Source organism: Mytilus edulis, chromosome 11 (assembly GCF_963676685.1).
Source record: "Mytilus edulis chromosome 11, xbMytEdul2.2, whole genome shotgun sequence".
NCBI classification, from domain to species: domain Eukaryota; kingdom Metazoa; phylum Mollusca; class Bivalvia; order Mytilida; family Mytilidae; genus Mytilus; species Mytilus edulis.
Genome location: NC_092354.1, coordinates 57,698,527 through 57,711,074, shown reverse-complemented (window position 1 = coordinate 57,711,074; position 12,548 = coordinate 57,698,527). Strand labels below are relative to the sequence as shown.

Sequence of the window (12,548 nt, the reverse complement as noted above, 5' to 3'; positions counted from 1 at the left end):
AACTACATATTATAAAGCGTTATTCAATCTCGAAGTTTAATCTTCATGAATTTAACACTTGGAAGAAAAAATATTATGTATCAAAAAATTTAACTAACGTCAATAGAATCTAACATGTTAAAGTTAGTTTCAAATATCATATCATTATTGCTTAAAATGCATTTATCTTGGAAAATATCTGCAATTGAATTGAATTTAAATGAACGGCTGTGATTAAGATGGCAACGGATAAGGCAAACTAATATAACAGTCTAAAATATATGTGTACAAGCGGAATTTATTAATTAGATAACGTGTCAGCTCGGATTTGTATTTGAAATTACCCTTTTGAATTTTAAAAGTCCTCAATAACGTTAGTACGTTCATCTGAACAACATGAGCCACTTTTACAAAAAAGGATCCTCATAATCGGATTTATCAGTATCATGAGCCAATATCGTTGATAAAAATCTTTTCACTAAAAACTATCATACGAATTTTAGATCCAAATGGACGTTTTGAACTTCCAACCATTAAAATATTTCAACAATAACGTTTCTTTCCTTCTAAAGGTAATGCATATTTTTAGATATACTTGTTGTAATTTCTGGAATATCAGTTCAGAACTATCACATCTTTCTTTTTATTATTTGAAACAAGCAATTGTTTACAGTATATATTCTGAAAATATAATAAACGAACTAAACAAATAATGCATGCTGCTTTTTGTTGACGGTGAGACCTCGTATCTTACTCTAATAAAAAAAGTCAATGCGTACCAACTCGCTTCTTACACAAATTTTAGTTTAAAAGTGTCGAATTTTTACAGAACAAAGGTTAAAACTCCCCTGCAAAAGTTAAACTGATATTATTACGGTTATTCAATTAAGATGCATAATGGTCATAAAGCTTCTAAATTTCTACATCATTCGGCTTTCACATTTAAGGCTTTTGCCATTCTTGATAAAAGTATGTAAAAATGTCACGAAAGATGCAACATATTTAATACGTGTTATCAATAAAAGACAAAAATATTGGATTATTTGTCAAATGTCTTAGTCATATGACACGGCTTTGTAGTGATTATAATGTTTGGGTACCATTGCATTCAATATATTAAAACCAATTTCTCTGTTATTATTCCTATTACAAATCCCTAAGCACAATCGCTGTAAACCCAAATCATTTCGTTTATATTCGTGAGCATCAATATTTAATGTTCTAAATAAGAATTACTGTACTTAATCAGAAGTATGACAGTTGTATTTCATTCCTTTGGTGTGTTTAAAATTTAGATTTTGCCATTTGATAAAAGACTTTTCGCTAGGATTTTTCACTGGAGTTCGTTTTTATTGGGTTTTTTTTTTTGCTATTTCATAACATAAATGTTCTACTCGATTATGATTTACAAGGTTTTATACCGATTACAACTCCATAATCTGAGAAAAATCACTGAATTCGCAAATTTCAAATGAGTTTGTTTCTTCTTTTCAAATGGATTTGAATAGTGTTCATTTTATATATCTATTAGAAATGACATTTCCAACTTTAACACAAATGTTTGTGGTATATTGCTTTCAATCAATTTCCTTGAAAGCCAAAGAAAAAGGAAGACATCATGTTTTTTATCTGGTTCTGCAATAACATCAAGTGGCAATAAAACATATCATATATATTTTCAAAAAGTAAAATAGAATAAACAATCACGTAATATGTAAAACCTTATTATACCAAATCGTTATATTCCGTGATGTTCTTACGTACATAATTATATGGCAGTTTAATAGATTTCAAGAATAAAGTCTAATTATACAATACGGATTTACGAGTGGTTTATTTTTTAAGGTGCTTAATCAAATCCAGATAAAGATGTATATACTGTCTGTCTAAGCTTCTCACGTAATAAGAAAAATAATTGCATGGAAGAATTTTATGAACAACATTTATATTAGTTCATTCCGTAGGTCATGCCATGTTTTTTTGGTTCTAAAAAAAGGGTTCCGAAGTACTTTTTAAAACTAACGGTTATAGATTTTTTTCATTTGATGAAGACATAATATATCAATCATGTTGATTCAGGCCTAGAGCTGGCATGTCAGTAACTGATAGTAGTCCTTTATTCATTTATTTATCATTGTCATTTTGCTTGGGTTCCTTTGTTATATATTCTGACAGCCGGCTCAGATATCTTTTTAACTGCTTTTTGGCACAACTTTTTTTAGAATTTCGGGTTTTTAATGCTCTTTAACTTTGTACTTGTTTGGCTTTATAACTATTTTGATCTGAGCATCACTGATGAGTCTGATAGAGACGAAACGCGTGTCTGGCATATTAAATTATAATCCTGGTACCTTTGATAACTATAAAGATGCCATTTTAAAACAGTATTGTATACCAATTGGTATATGAACGACCGATATTATCCTGGGAGTTCATACATCATGTTAATAACCGGGATTGAAGTCATAAAACTTTTCTCAGTACTCGGAGCACAAAAATCATGCTCGAAACATGAAATCCGGCTTTTTGCGTGGTTTATTTTGTAGTATGAGTACAAAAAAAATGACTCGAAAATTTTATGACCAGGTAATAATTCTGTTTAAGTTGGATTATAAAATTCTGATAGCCTTTTAAAAGTCTTTGATTTTTGTTTATTGATTTAAGATATGAAGAACGTTTTTGGCAAAGACATCAAGCACTGTAACAATATATATGTGTCCTTTTATTACGAGGACAAGATTTGTTACCCAATGAACAATAACATTAGAATGGAAATAGGGACAAGGTCAAAGAGACAGCAACCCAAACAAAGAGAAGCCAACAGCTAAAGGCCATCCATGGGTCTTCAATGTTGCGAGAAAATATTGCACCCTGAGGTGGTCCACAGTTGGCTCTTAAGGTGGTACCTAACACTTTCACTAAAATCAATTTGGCTCGTTTAATTTTCATAAAATTTTGACAAAGTATTTTCTTTGACCCTTTGACAAAAATATAAAAATTTCAAAATATTTGTACCAACCATTTTATCAGAAAAATTATACTGGTTATATAGCAGTTTGACAAACACTAATTTTGATCATTGAGAAGCTTAACATTCTCTTAACAATGCAACGTTATTAAAACGTTCAGCTGATTTTACAGAGTTATCTCCTTGTAGTGTCAGGTACCACCTTAAATAGAATTGTGTACTAGATCAGTGAAAATGGACGTCATTCTCAACTCCATAACATATAAATGAAGAAAAAAATCCAAGACTCACAAAGGTCAAAGACTTCTGACTTGGGACAGGCGCAAAATGCGGCGGTGTTAAACATGAACTCTAGCATATGTAGAATAAAGAAACACAAAGCAATACAAGCTAATAATAAAGAAAAATAAAGTACTTATATCAGTGACTGACAGCTCTAGACCTCAATTAAACTGATTAAGATATTATGTCTTCATCAAAACAGTAATGGACAATTTCTGTTAGTTAACCGACATCCTTTGCAGTTCATTCTACATATGAGTTTTTCCATATATTTTATAAATGGTACAACACTATTTTGTCCGTCTATAAAGCAGCTTAGTACAGCGTAGTTTTAAATAATCGATCGGTAAGGCTGTTTGCACTCATTACTATGACAGTCTGGAGTACCTGCAAATTTATGGTTAATCATGATGACAAATACGTTTTCCCCTTAGTAGGTCATATTTTTATTTTTTTTTAATAAATGGGTTTAAAATATTCATCCTGTTTCAAGATAAAATTCATTCAAATTCAATAAACTATTTTATTACCAATTTTGCAATATTTACATGTATAAAATGATAATGGAAAGGATACAAAAACGTGATTTATAGTTTTTCAACGATATTCACCTTCCATTTAAATTGAAGAGTTATTGATCCGATTTGTATAGGATGTTTAAAAATGAAAAAAAGTAGTTTTTAATACAGCGAAAATACTAACACATCAATTTGAACAAAATGGATAAGTTTTGACATCTGTCAATTTTGTATGCAGGAAAGGTATTTCAGGTGAAGAACACAGAGAGTTAAATACATCAAACATACTTTTATTTTAAATCATCAGAACGATTAAAGAATAAATAAATGAAAATACGATGAATTGATAGCGATGTCCATGTTAAATAATGAGTCTTTTATCTTCCTTTTTATTCATGTTATTGTACTTTCATTTCTGAATAAATTATTTTGCATCGGTTTACATCAAGATAGGCATCATGATTTTTTCAACACTGTTTTAATTTTTTCCTTTTTATGGCGTTTTCAGTTGTCATCGATCAATTTGTTTGAATATCCCTGAGGTGTCTTGCGCCTCTGTTTTATATGTTTTATTGTAGTTCCTTTCGAGGTAACAGTTTACTGTTCTTGTAGATTAAACCTCACTAGATTTCATAACAACTGCACGGAAAAAGGTGTTATGTCAGAAAATTAGAAACAAAAATATCGACTTACAAATTTAAGTACATTGTCTCTTTTCCTTTAAAGCTTCTCTATTCATAATATGACAAGTACGTGCCTCGATACCTCTAATAATACGTGAGTGCCATACATTTTTGATAGATACAGAAATGCCACTAACATAATTACTAAATGTGACTGCTTAAAGACCCAATTTCTGTAACACAAAGTACCACGTAACTTTTTTGAACAACATGTATCAGGAGTGCACTGATATATCCCTTATGTGTATTTTCAAAACCAGGAAGGGTCTCAAACATGTCTTAGTCTTTGGGTAAACTAAAAAATATTTCGTTATGCAGGTACAGATAAGGATTATGCATTTCTTTTTCCCGCGGTTTTTGTTCACCGATTTTCGGTGCCTGTTTTAATATTAACCTGACGTTTATTTAAGCACACTGGAAACTTTAAATAGGAAGAATAAGAGAAAAAAAAATAATTAAAACATTTAACCATTCTTATTCATGGTATCGGCATGTATCCGTTTTACTTGTTTGTTTTATTTTTTTGTCAAATTTATTACAGATTTTTTTAAGTCGAGGTCTAGCATATTTGTTTAACTCATTTTCGAAATTCGTACAATGATCTAGACGTTTACAATCTTTGAACTCTGGTACATACTTGCTTCATTAACACATTACACTATAACTCTTTCTTTTTATTTCATTCTTATTGTCAAAAAAAAATGAAACAATGACGTCTGTTGAAATTGTCTCGCAGACAATGCTGTGTAATTTATTTGCATCACATTTTAACAAATCAAAGAACACCGTTATTGTTTATTTTGTGACTATACATTTTCTGTTTACTTATACGCTAAAAAGCATAGGAAATCCGATTCGGTAAAACGTTATATTTACCGCGGTTAAAATAACGAAATGGTAATATAAGATTTGGAACAGCGTCTGTGAACTTATATATAGATATTCCATGGAAACTTTGGTGCATAGGTTTAGGACGTTAAGTACATTTCCATTTGTTTTTTCTTTTTCCTCTTGTTAAGGTTTACTTTTTGCCTCCTCTTGTTTTAGTGTATTTTTCTTTAGCAAACTTTATTGAGTATATCAACTGATGAAAAATAGCAACTGCAAAAACACATAATTAGTATACAAACAGGGAGAAGTTTTAAAGTATCTTGCGGAAATACTTGCAAAATGAAGAAAAAGTTACTTTTAATTTCAGTTAATATAATAATGTATCAACACCAAATATATAAAGTTCACCCTCGGACGTTGGCCTCGGTTAATTACATATATCTGGGTTTGATACATCATTGTATTAACATCATCAAAAGTCAATAATTGTATAATATCACTGAATATATTATATATCTATTTGTGAGACAACATATACACCCGTATTGTCACGGCTGGTAATCTACACACGCAGAACAGTTGGTTCTGCAATGAAAACCGTGAGAGGATTTTCCGGTTGTGCTTGAGTGGAGCAATTGTCACCGCTTCGAAAGGTATATACATTTCTAAATCGCAATTTTCTTATTCGACTGATCAAATATTGAAAATCGGAGAATGCTATGCTGTGGTGAATACTTGAACAAAAAGATACATGTATCATTTACTGTTGTACGTGGAGTTGAACTCCTACAAAATCAGTTGCCGCACGAGAATTTGCCTAAAAAAGTGACATTTAAATTTTAAAATGGTTTTAATTACAGACCCTCAAGTTCAAATTTACTTTTTATTCGGTCAATGGGTATGAATGTCGTTTTGGGCGGCGTGTACGCTGTCCGGTGTAGATCGACATCTTAATAAATATAAAAACCTCATATTTTCATTATGACATGCGTGAGGGGATCGGTTCTGATTGAGGACATCGTGAATGCGTGAGGGGACGTAAAATCATAATATTATATCCAAACTATGAGTATTTGAAAATTGCCTAAATGTGGTCAGATTGTTCATAAAAAAAACACATTTGTGTGCATAAACTGAGGGAAACACATCAAATATAAGAGGAAAACTACGACACAACAGCAACACAAAATTAAACTTTAACACACACAGAAACGAATTACAATTTAACAATGGCCATTTTCCGGAATTGGCACAGGACATTTTAAGAAAAAATGGTGGGATGAACCCGGTTTTGTGGCATGCCAAACCTCCCGCTTCTACGGCAATGGTAAATATATCAGTTATATACAACATTACATGACAGGACTACAATACAAATAAATGATAGAACATATAGGACAGAGAAACACTCCAATTATAGCTAACAAAAGGTACCAGGTTTAAAAAAACATTTATACGTCAGACGCGTCTTTCGTCAACACAAGGCTTACCAGTGACGCTCAGATGAAAAAAGTTCGAAAGCCAAGACAAGTACATTGAGGACCAAAAGTTCCAATAAGTTGTGTCTAATGCGGCTAGGGTTTCTGTCTGGAATAAGAACATCCTTGTTATTTCGAATAATTCATAATTTTGCAAACAGTGATGTTTTATAAAATGACTATAAAATAGATATACATGATAAAATCGAAGTGATGACTAACTACACAATAAAAACGGATACATAAAATTACCTAAACCAGCACATAAAAATTTACAGCCAAGTTAGCCAAAACCATAAACGCACAAAGTGACGTAATATATGAATTTCTTAACCAATATCCCAAAAAATAGGATAGACAGATTCAGGATTAGATTTACTGATATAACATTTATCAATAACAATGAAAATTACAATATTAATTAATATCAAATTGTGGTAGTAAACTATACCGATTATTTGCCCAAATCCACGAATTTGGACACATATTTGAAATTTATTGGTTAGACTTTTATTCATAAAAAGAAAACATGGTCATTTCTTGTTATTTCAAAATCCTATCTCATAATTTTTATTTATGCACACAAATTTGTTTTTTTCATAAACAATCTAACCATATTAAGGCAACTTTCAACGACTGATAGCTTGTATACAAAGATATGATTTCAAGTCCCCTCACGCATTCACGATGTCCTCAATCAGAACCAATCCCCTCACGCATGACAAAATGAAAATATGAGGTTTTTTGATTTATTAAGATGTCTATCAACACCGGACAGCGTCCACGCCGCCCAAAACGACATTCATTCCCATTGACCGAATAAAAAGTAAATTTGAACTTGAGGGTCTGTAATTAAAACCATTTTAAAATTTAAATGTCACTTTTTTAAGCAAATTCTCGTGCGGCAACTGATTTTGTAGGAGTTCAACTCCACGTACAACAGTAAATGATACATGTATCTTTTTGTTCAAGTATTCACCACAGCATAGCAATCTCCGATTTTCAATATTTGATCAGTCGAATAAGAAAATTGCGATTTAGAAATGTATATACCTTTCGAAGCGGTGACAATTGCTCCACTCAAGCACAACCGGAAAATCCTCTCACGGTTTTCATTGCAGAACCAAATGTTCTGCGTGTGTAGATTACCAGCCGTGATTGTGTAATCAGCTTTACAACTCTTTCATTTATTTTACTATAATGAAAAACGCAAAGACATGTATTCTGCAGTTACAATAAAGTCGATAAGTTGAAATCTAAAAGTTACACATTCAATAGTATTTTACTTTTATAATGATCTATATTCTCCAATGGGTATTACTCGATTTATTTCACTTGACTGAGCGAGGTTTAACCGGTTCGCTCATAATAAACCAGTCCATCTATAGATAGGTGTTTTAGGATAAACTCATCAATGACGTGTCCAGTCATTCTTTTGTTAATTCTTTTGATGACACTGATAGGTGATTAGAAATCAACAATAATAATAACGTCAATCATTCTTATCTAGACTGTCCTAATGCAAATTAAAACGTAAGCTCCGCCCGATCAGTTGAAACATCATTTGTAATACTTTTCCTCTTTGTATAACCGACATCGTATGTAAGAAGAATTACACAATAAAGTTAATCATCTGTATGTTCTATATTGATTTGATTTGTTATGAAGAAAATATAAAGTTTGTTCACCTATAGTTTATGATGTAATCAAATTTCACAAACCACTGAACAATATTCATAATATGCTTTTTAGGAAGTGCAAGTTGGATTTCTGGTTATATTGAATATATATTCTGTCGGATAATCGCAAAGGAATCATGCTTTCACAAAAGAGGCAATACTTACAAAATTCATTATAAAAGTAAAAGAACAAATAAAATAAATCTTATTTTTGCAACTAAAGCACTTATCCTTCATTACCAGGAAATATTAGATTAATTTGATTGGTTAGAAATTGCACGACATTTTCAATTTACAGCTTATAACGCATGATTGTGAATAACTGGTAGGAAAACATATAGTTAATCAATCTTCTTTTGTATCAAATCTTGTTGATGTGTCGTTAATCTTACGCTTCATTCAAAATGGAAGGACATTGTAAATATAAAAATACATGTTTTCCTGGTTTGGATATTTTTATAATAAATAATTATCCAACCAATAGTTCAAATTTACAATATTGACTTTGAACATGTTGCAAACACCTAAAGACACTTTAAAACTAAATATGTTAAAGGTAAGTACAAATATTGTGTAATCTTGTTAACTTTAAAATATTATATCAAAGTATCTTTTTAAATAGTTTTAATCAATTAAGAACACCAATAAGAAACATGAAGAATGGGAAACTTATGTGAATATACTGTTTGTAGCGTACGCTGTAAACAGACAATTAAGAAAGTATGTGTTCTTCTGTGTATATATGTCGTGCTTTTTATGATAAAATATCTATTATTCTACCGCGTCGAATGTGCTAAGATATTTTTCATCTTAGAAAGTTACATTTTCAGATTTAAAACTTGTACAGCAGTTTGTATGAGATGCTGTACGCAACACGTTACACATATGGCGGAGTAAAATAGTTATCAACGGTACCAGGATTATAATTTAATACGCTAGACGCGCGTTTCGTCTGCATAAGACTCATCAGTGACGCTCAGATCAAAATAGTTATAAAACCCAACAAGTACAAAGTTAAAGAACATGAGGATCCAAAATTTCGAAAAGTTATGCCAAAAGCGGCTAAAGTAATATATTCCTGTGATAAGAAAATCCTTAGTTTTTGAAAATTGTAATGTTTTGTTTACAGGAAATTCATAAAATTACCATATAATTGATGTTCATGCCAACACCGAAGTGCTGACTACTTGGCTGGTAATACCCTCGTGGACGAAACGTCCACCAGCAGTGGCATCGACCTAGTGGTGTAAATATCAATCAAAGGTACCATGATTATAATTCAATACGCCAGACGACGTTTCGTCTACATAAGACTCATCAGTGACGCTCAGATAAAAAAAAATATATAAAGCCAAACAAGTACAAAGTTGAATAGCATTGAGGATCCAAAATTCCAAAAGTTATGTCATATACGGCTAAGGTAATCTATTTCTGGGATACAGAACCGTTAGTTTATCGAAATATTCAGTGTTGTTTATAAGAAATTCCTATAAATGACAATTTAATTGAAATTCATGCCAACACCGAAATGCTGACTACTGAGTTTGTAATACCCTCGGGGAAGCAAGCAGGCAGTGCCATCGATTCATTGGTGTAAATAGTTGTCAAAGAAACCAGGATTATAATTTGATACGCCCGACGCGCGTTTCGTATACATAAGACTCATCAATGACGCTCAGATCAAAATAATTATAAAACAAAACAAGTACAAAGTTGAAGAGTATGATATCGCTTATATCTCTCCGGCGGACATTGATGAGCATGAACAAAGCATACACATCTGTATAAATCAACTGAAAATGGAATAACTAAACATGAAGATTGGTATGAAAATATAAATTAACAAGAAATGAAAAATCACAATATCAGATCTTGTTTATTTGATACTGTCATGAATACCCATGAAATATTAGTAATTGTACTTAAAAAAATAAATCAATGCAGCAATCTTGTATTTCATATTTCAATAATTTGTTTCAATAATAATGTGCATTACAGAAGGGAATGCATGTACCAAGCCAGGAATACGGTAGCTGCCTTTCATTCGTTTGACGTATTTAATTTTGACATTTTTAATTGGATTTTATCTTATGAATTTTTCTTTGAGTTCGGAACTTTTGTTATTTTATATTTTGTTTGTACTGACTGATTTTTTTGCACTTGACAAATCTTTTAAGTAATCAATGAAGCCAGTTTTTAACATGTTTACTACAGAAATTATTATCTTGGTTAAACCGATAAGGTGATAATACCTCAATGAACTTTATGAATTATAAAAAAAAATCATAACAATGGATAGTTGATCAAAACGATCTTATGAAAACGAAATCAATGTTTAACATAATAAATACATGAAATACATGCACTTAGATAAAATGTCATATGTTCATTTGAATCATAGTAACGGCATTTGTATATTCAGAAGAAAAAAACATCACAGCTTTACTGTTTTCAAGGATTATTCTCTAGACGTTTGACGATTTAGTTTGTCATATTTTTTTTTTCATCTCACAAGACATGTGAATGTATTTTTAACATGTTTGTTAAGGTTAATAACTGTAAAAAAAAAAACAAATTATACGTACTTTAATTCAAGTACCTACCGATAGCCTATAAACATGAAGACAGATTGAAAGCATTGGGCCAAATTTCATTCAAAAAAAGAAATTTAACAAAATATTTTTAAAATATTAATTGAAAAGATTTCACAAATTAGAGATAAGTCCAATATGATTGATAAAATTGCGCGTTAAACAGCTCTATGCAAGACTCTATGAAATCTTAAATAGATATCAACAATGTCGCGTAAGTATTAAATTCAAAACACAAACAGCATTAAGATATAATTCATGAATTAAACTGACATGTTTTTGGCATGAAATGGCTTCTGATTATAACGCACGTTATCAAACCCGGTTTTGTTGAGATTTGTGTTGCTCAGTCGTTAGTTATGTTTTATATACTCCTTTTTGTGTAGAATTTTTTTTCCATCATGGATTTGGAGTTTGAGCTTAAATATCTTTTTCGGTATCTGTGGCTCTCATTCTATAGCATCCTTTTCAGCCGTCGATTTGTCCATAGGTAATTACACAGGTTTCAATATTTAAACAAGCACGGAACAGGCATTAAGAACACTGTACTTCATATGCAAGGCAAAATGACGTGGTCTCAGTAAACGCTCGTATTACTAAAACATTATAAAAGTATTTAACCTAGCGGATATATATTTGTAGTAATTTGAAATTTCGATGAACTATGTGTATCACCCTAAAACCACCTTTAAGAATATTAAAATAAAATTACAAGGATCAAGTAACAATATACAGTTCATTCAAAAGGATTTATTTACCAAAGGGTATGCGCGTTTTCTTACTTATAATCCTATTTTTTTCTCGTATCCTCTCAACTATATTCTTCCAAAATAGAAATATTTATATGACATTATAACAATCTGTTTTTCAAATGTAATAATGGAGGCTTATGTAACGATGACATGAAATGCTTTAAAAACGGGCAATTAAACTTTTCACGTACTCTGTTTATTCATAAGCCATTTTCTTATTTCGATTTTGTTTTACTTTCATTAGACGAATCCTACACTGCAGATAATTAAACTTAATGTATAATGCGGGCTTGTTTTAGTGCTATGATAGTTAAGAGGAAACGTTAAGTGCCTTCAATCGCGAATATATTGATCCTTGGAAATGTGATTAAGGTGGTACCTAGCACTACAGGGAGATAACTCTGTAAAATCAGCTAAACGTTTTAATTACGTTGTGTTGTAAAGAAAATATTAAGCTTCTCAATGATCAAAATTGTTGTTTGTCAAACTGCTATATAACCAAAGTAATTGTTCTGACAAAACGATTGGTTCAACATTTTTGAAATTTTTATATACTTGTTTAAGGGTCAAAGTTAAAAAAAAAAAGTTCTGGGTACCACCTTAATAAACAGCATTGTTTTTAGTTTTCTTACCTTTTTTACAGACACTGGTCCATGTGAAAGTCACAAGCAGTAGAATACAGATGTAAACATGCATGACAGATTTATATTCAGTGTTGTAATCTTTTCATACAACATAATTTGTAAGTTTTATATTTGTTCGCATAATTCGAAATTTGAAACATTGC

The 12,548-nt window shown here is 31.0% G+C and overlaps 1 protein-coding gene across 1 annotated transcript in view; it reads left to right on the top strand.

Moving 5' to 3' along the window:
• LOC139495890 (mucin-5AC-like) overlaps positions 1 to 12,548 on the top strand; it is a 72,126-nt gene that overhangs the window by 47,938 nt on the left and 11,640 nt on the right. The window contains exon 2 of the mRNA XM_071284293.1: positions 12,405 to 12,503. Coding sequence (XP_071140394.1) covers positions 12,452 to 12,503 — 52 coding nt within the window. The 5' untranslated portion in view covers positions 12,405 to 12,451. The remainder of the gene's footprint in view (positions 1 to 12,404; positions 12,504 to 12,548) is intronic.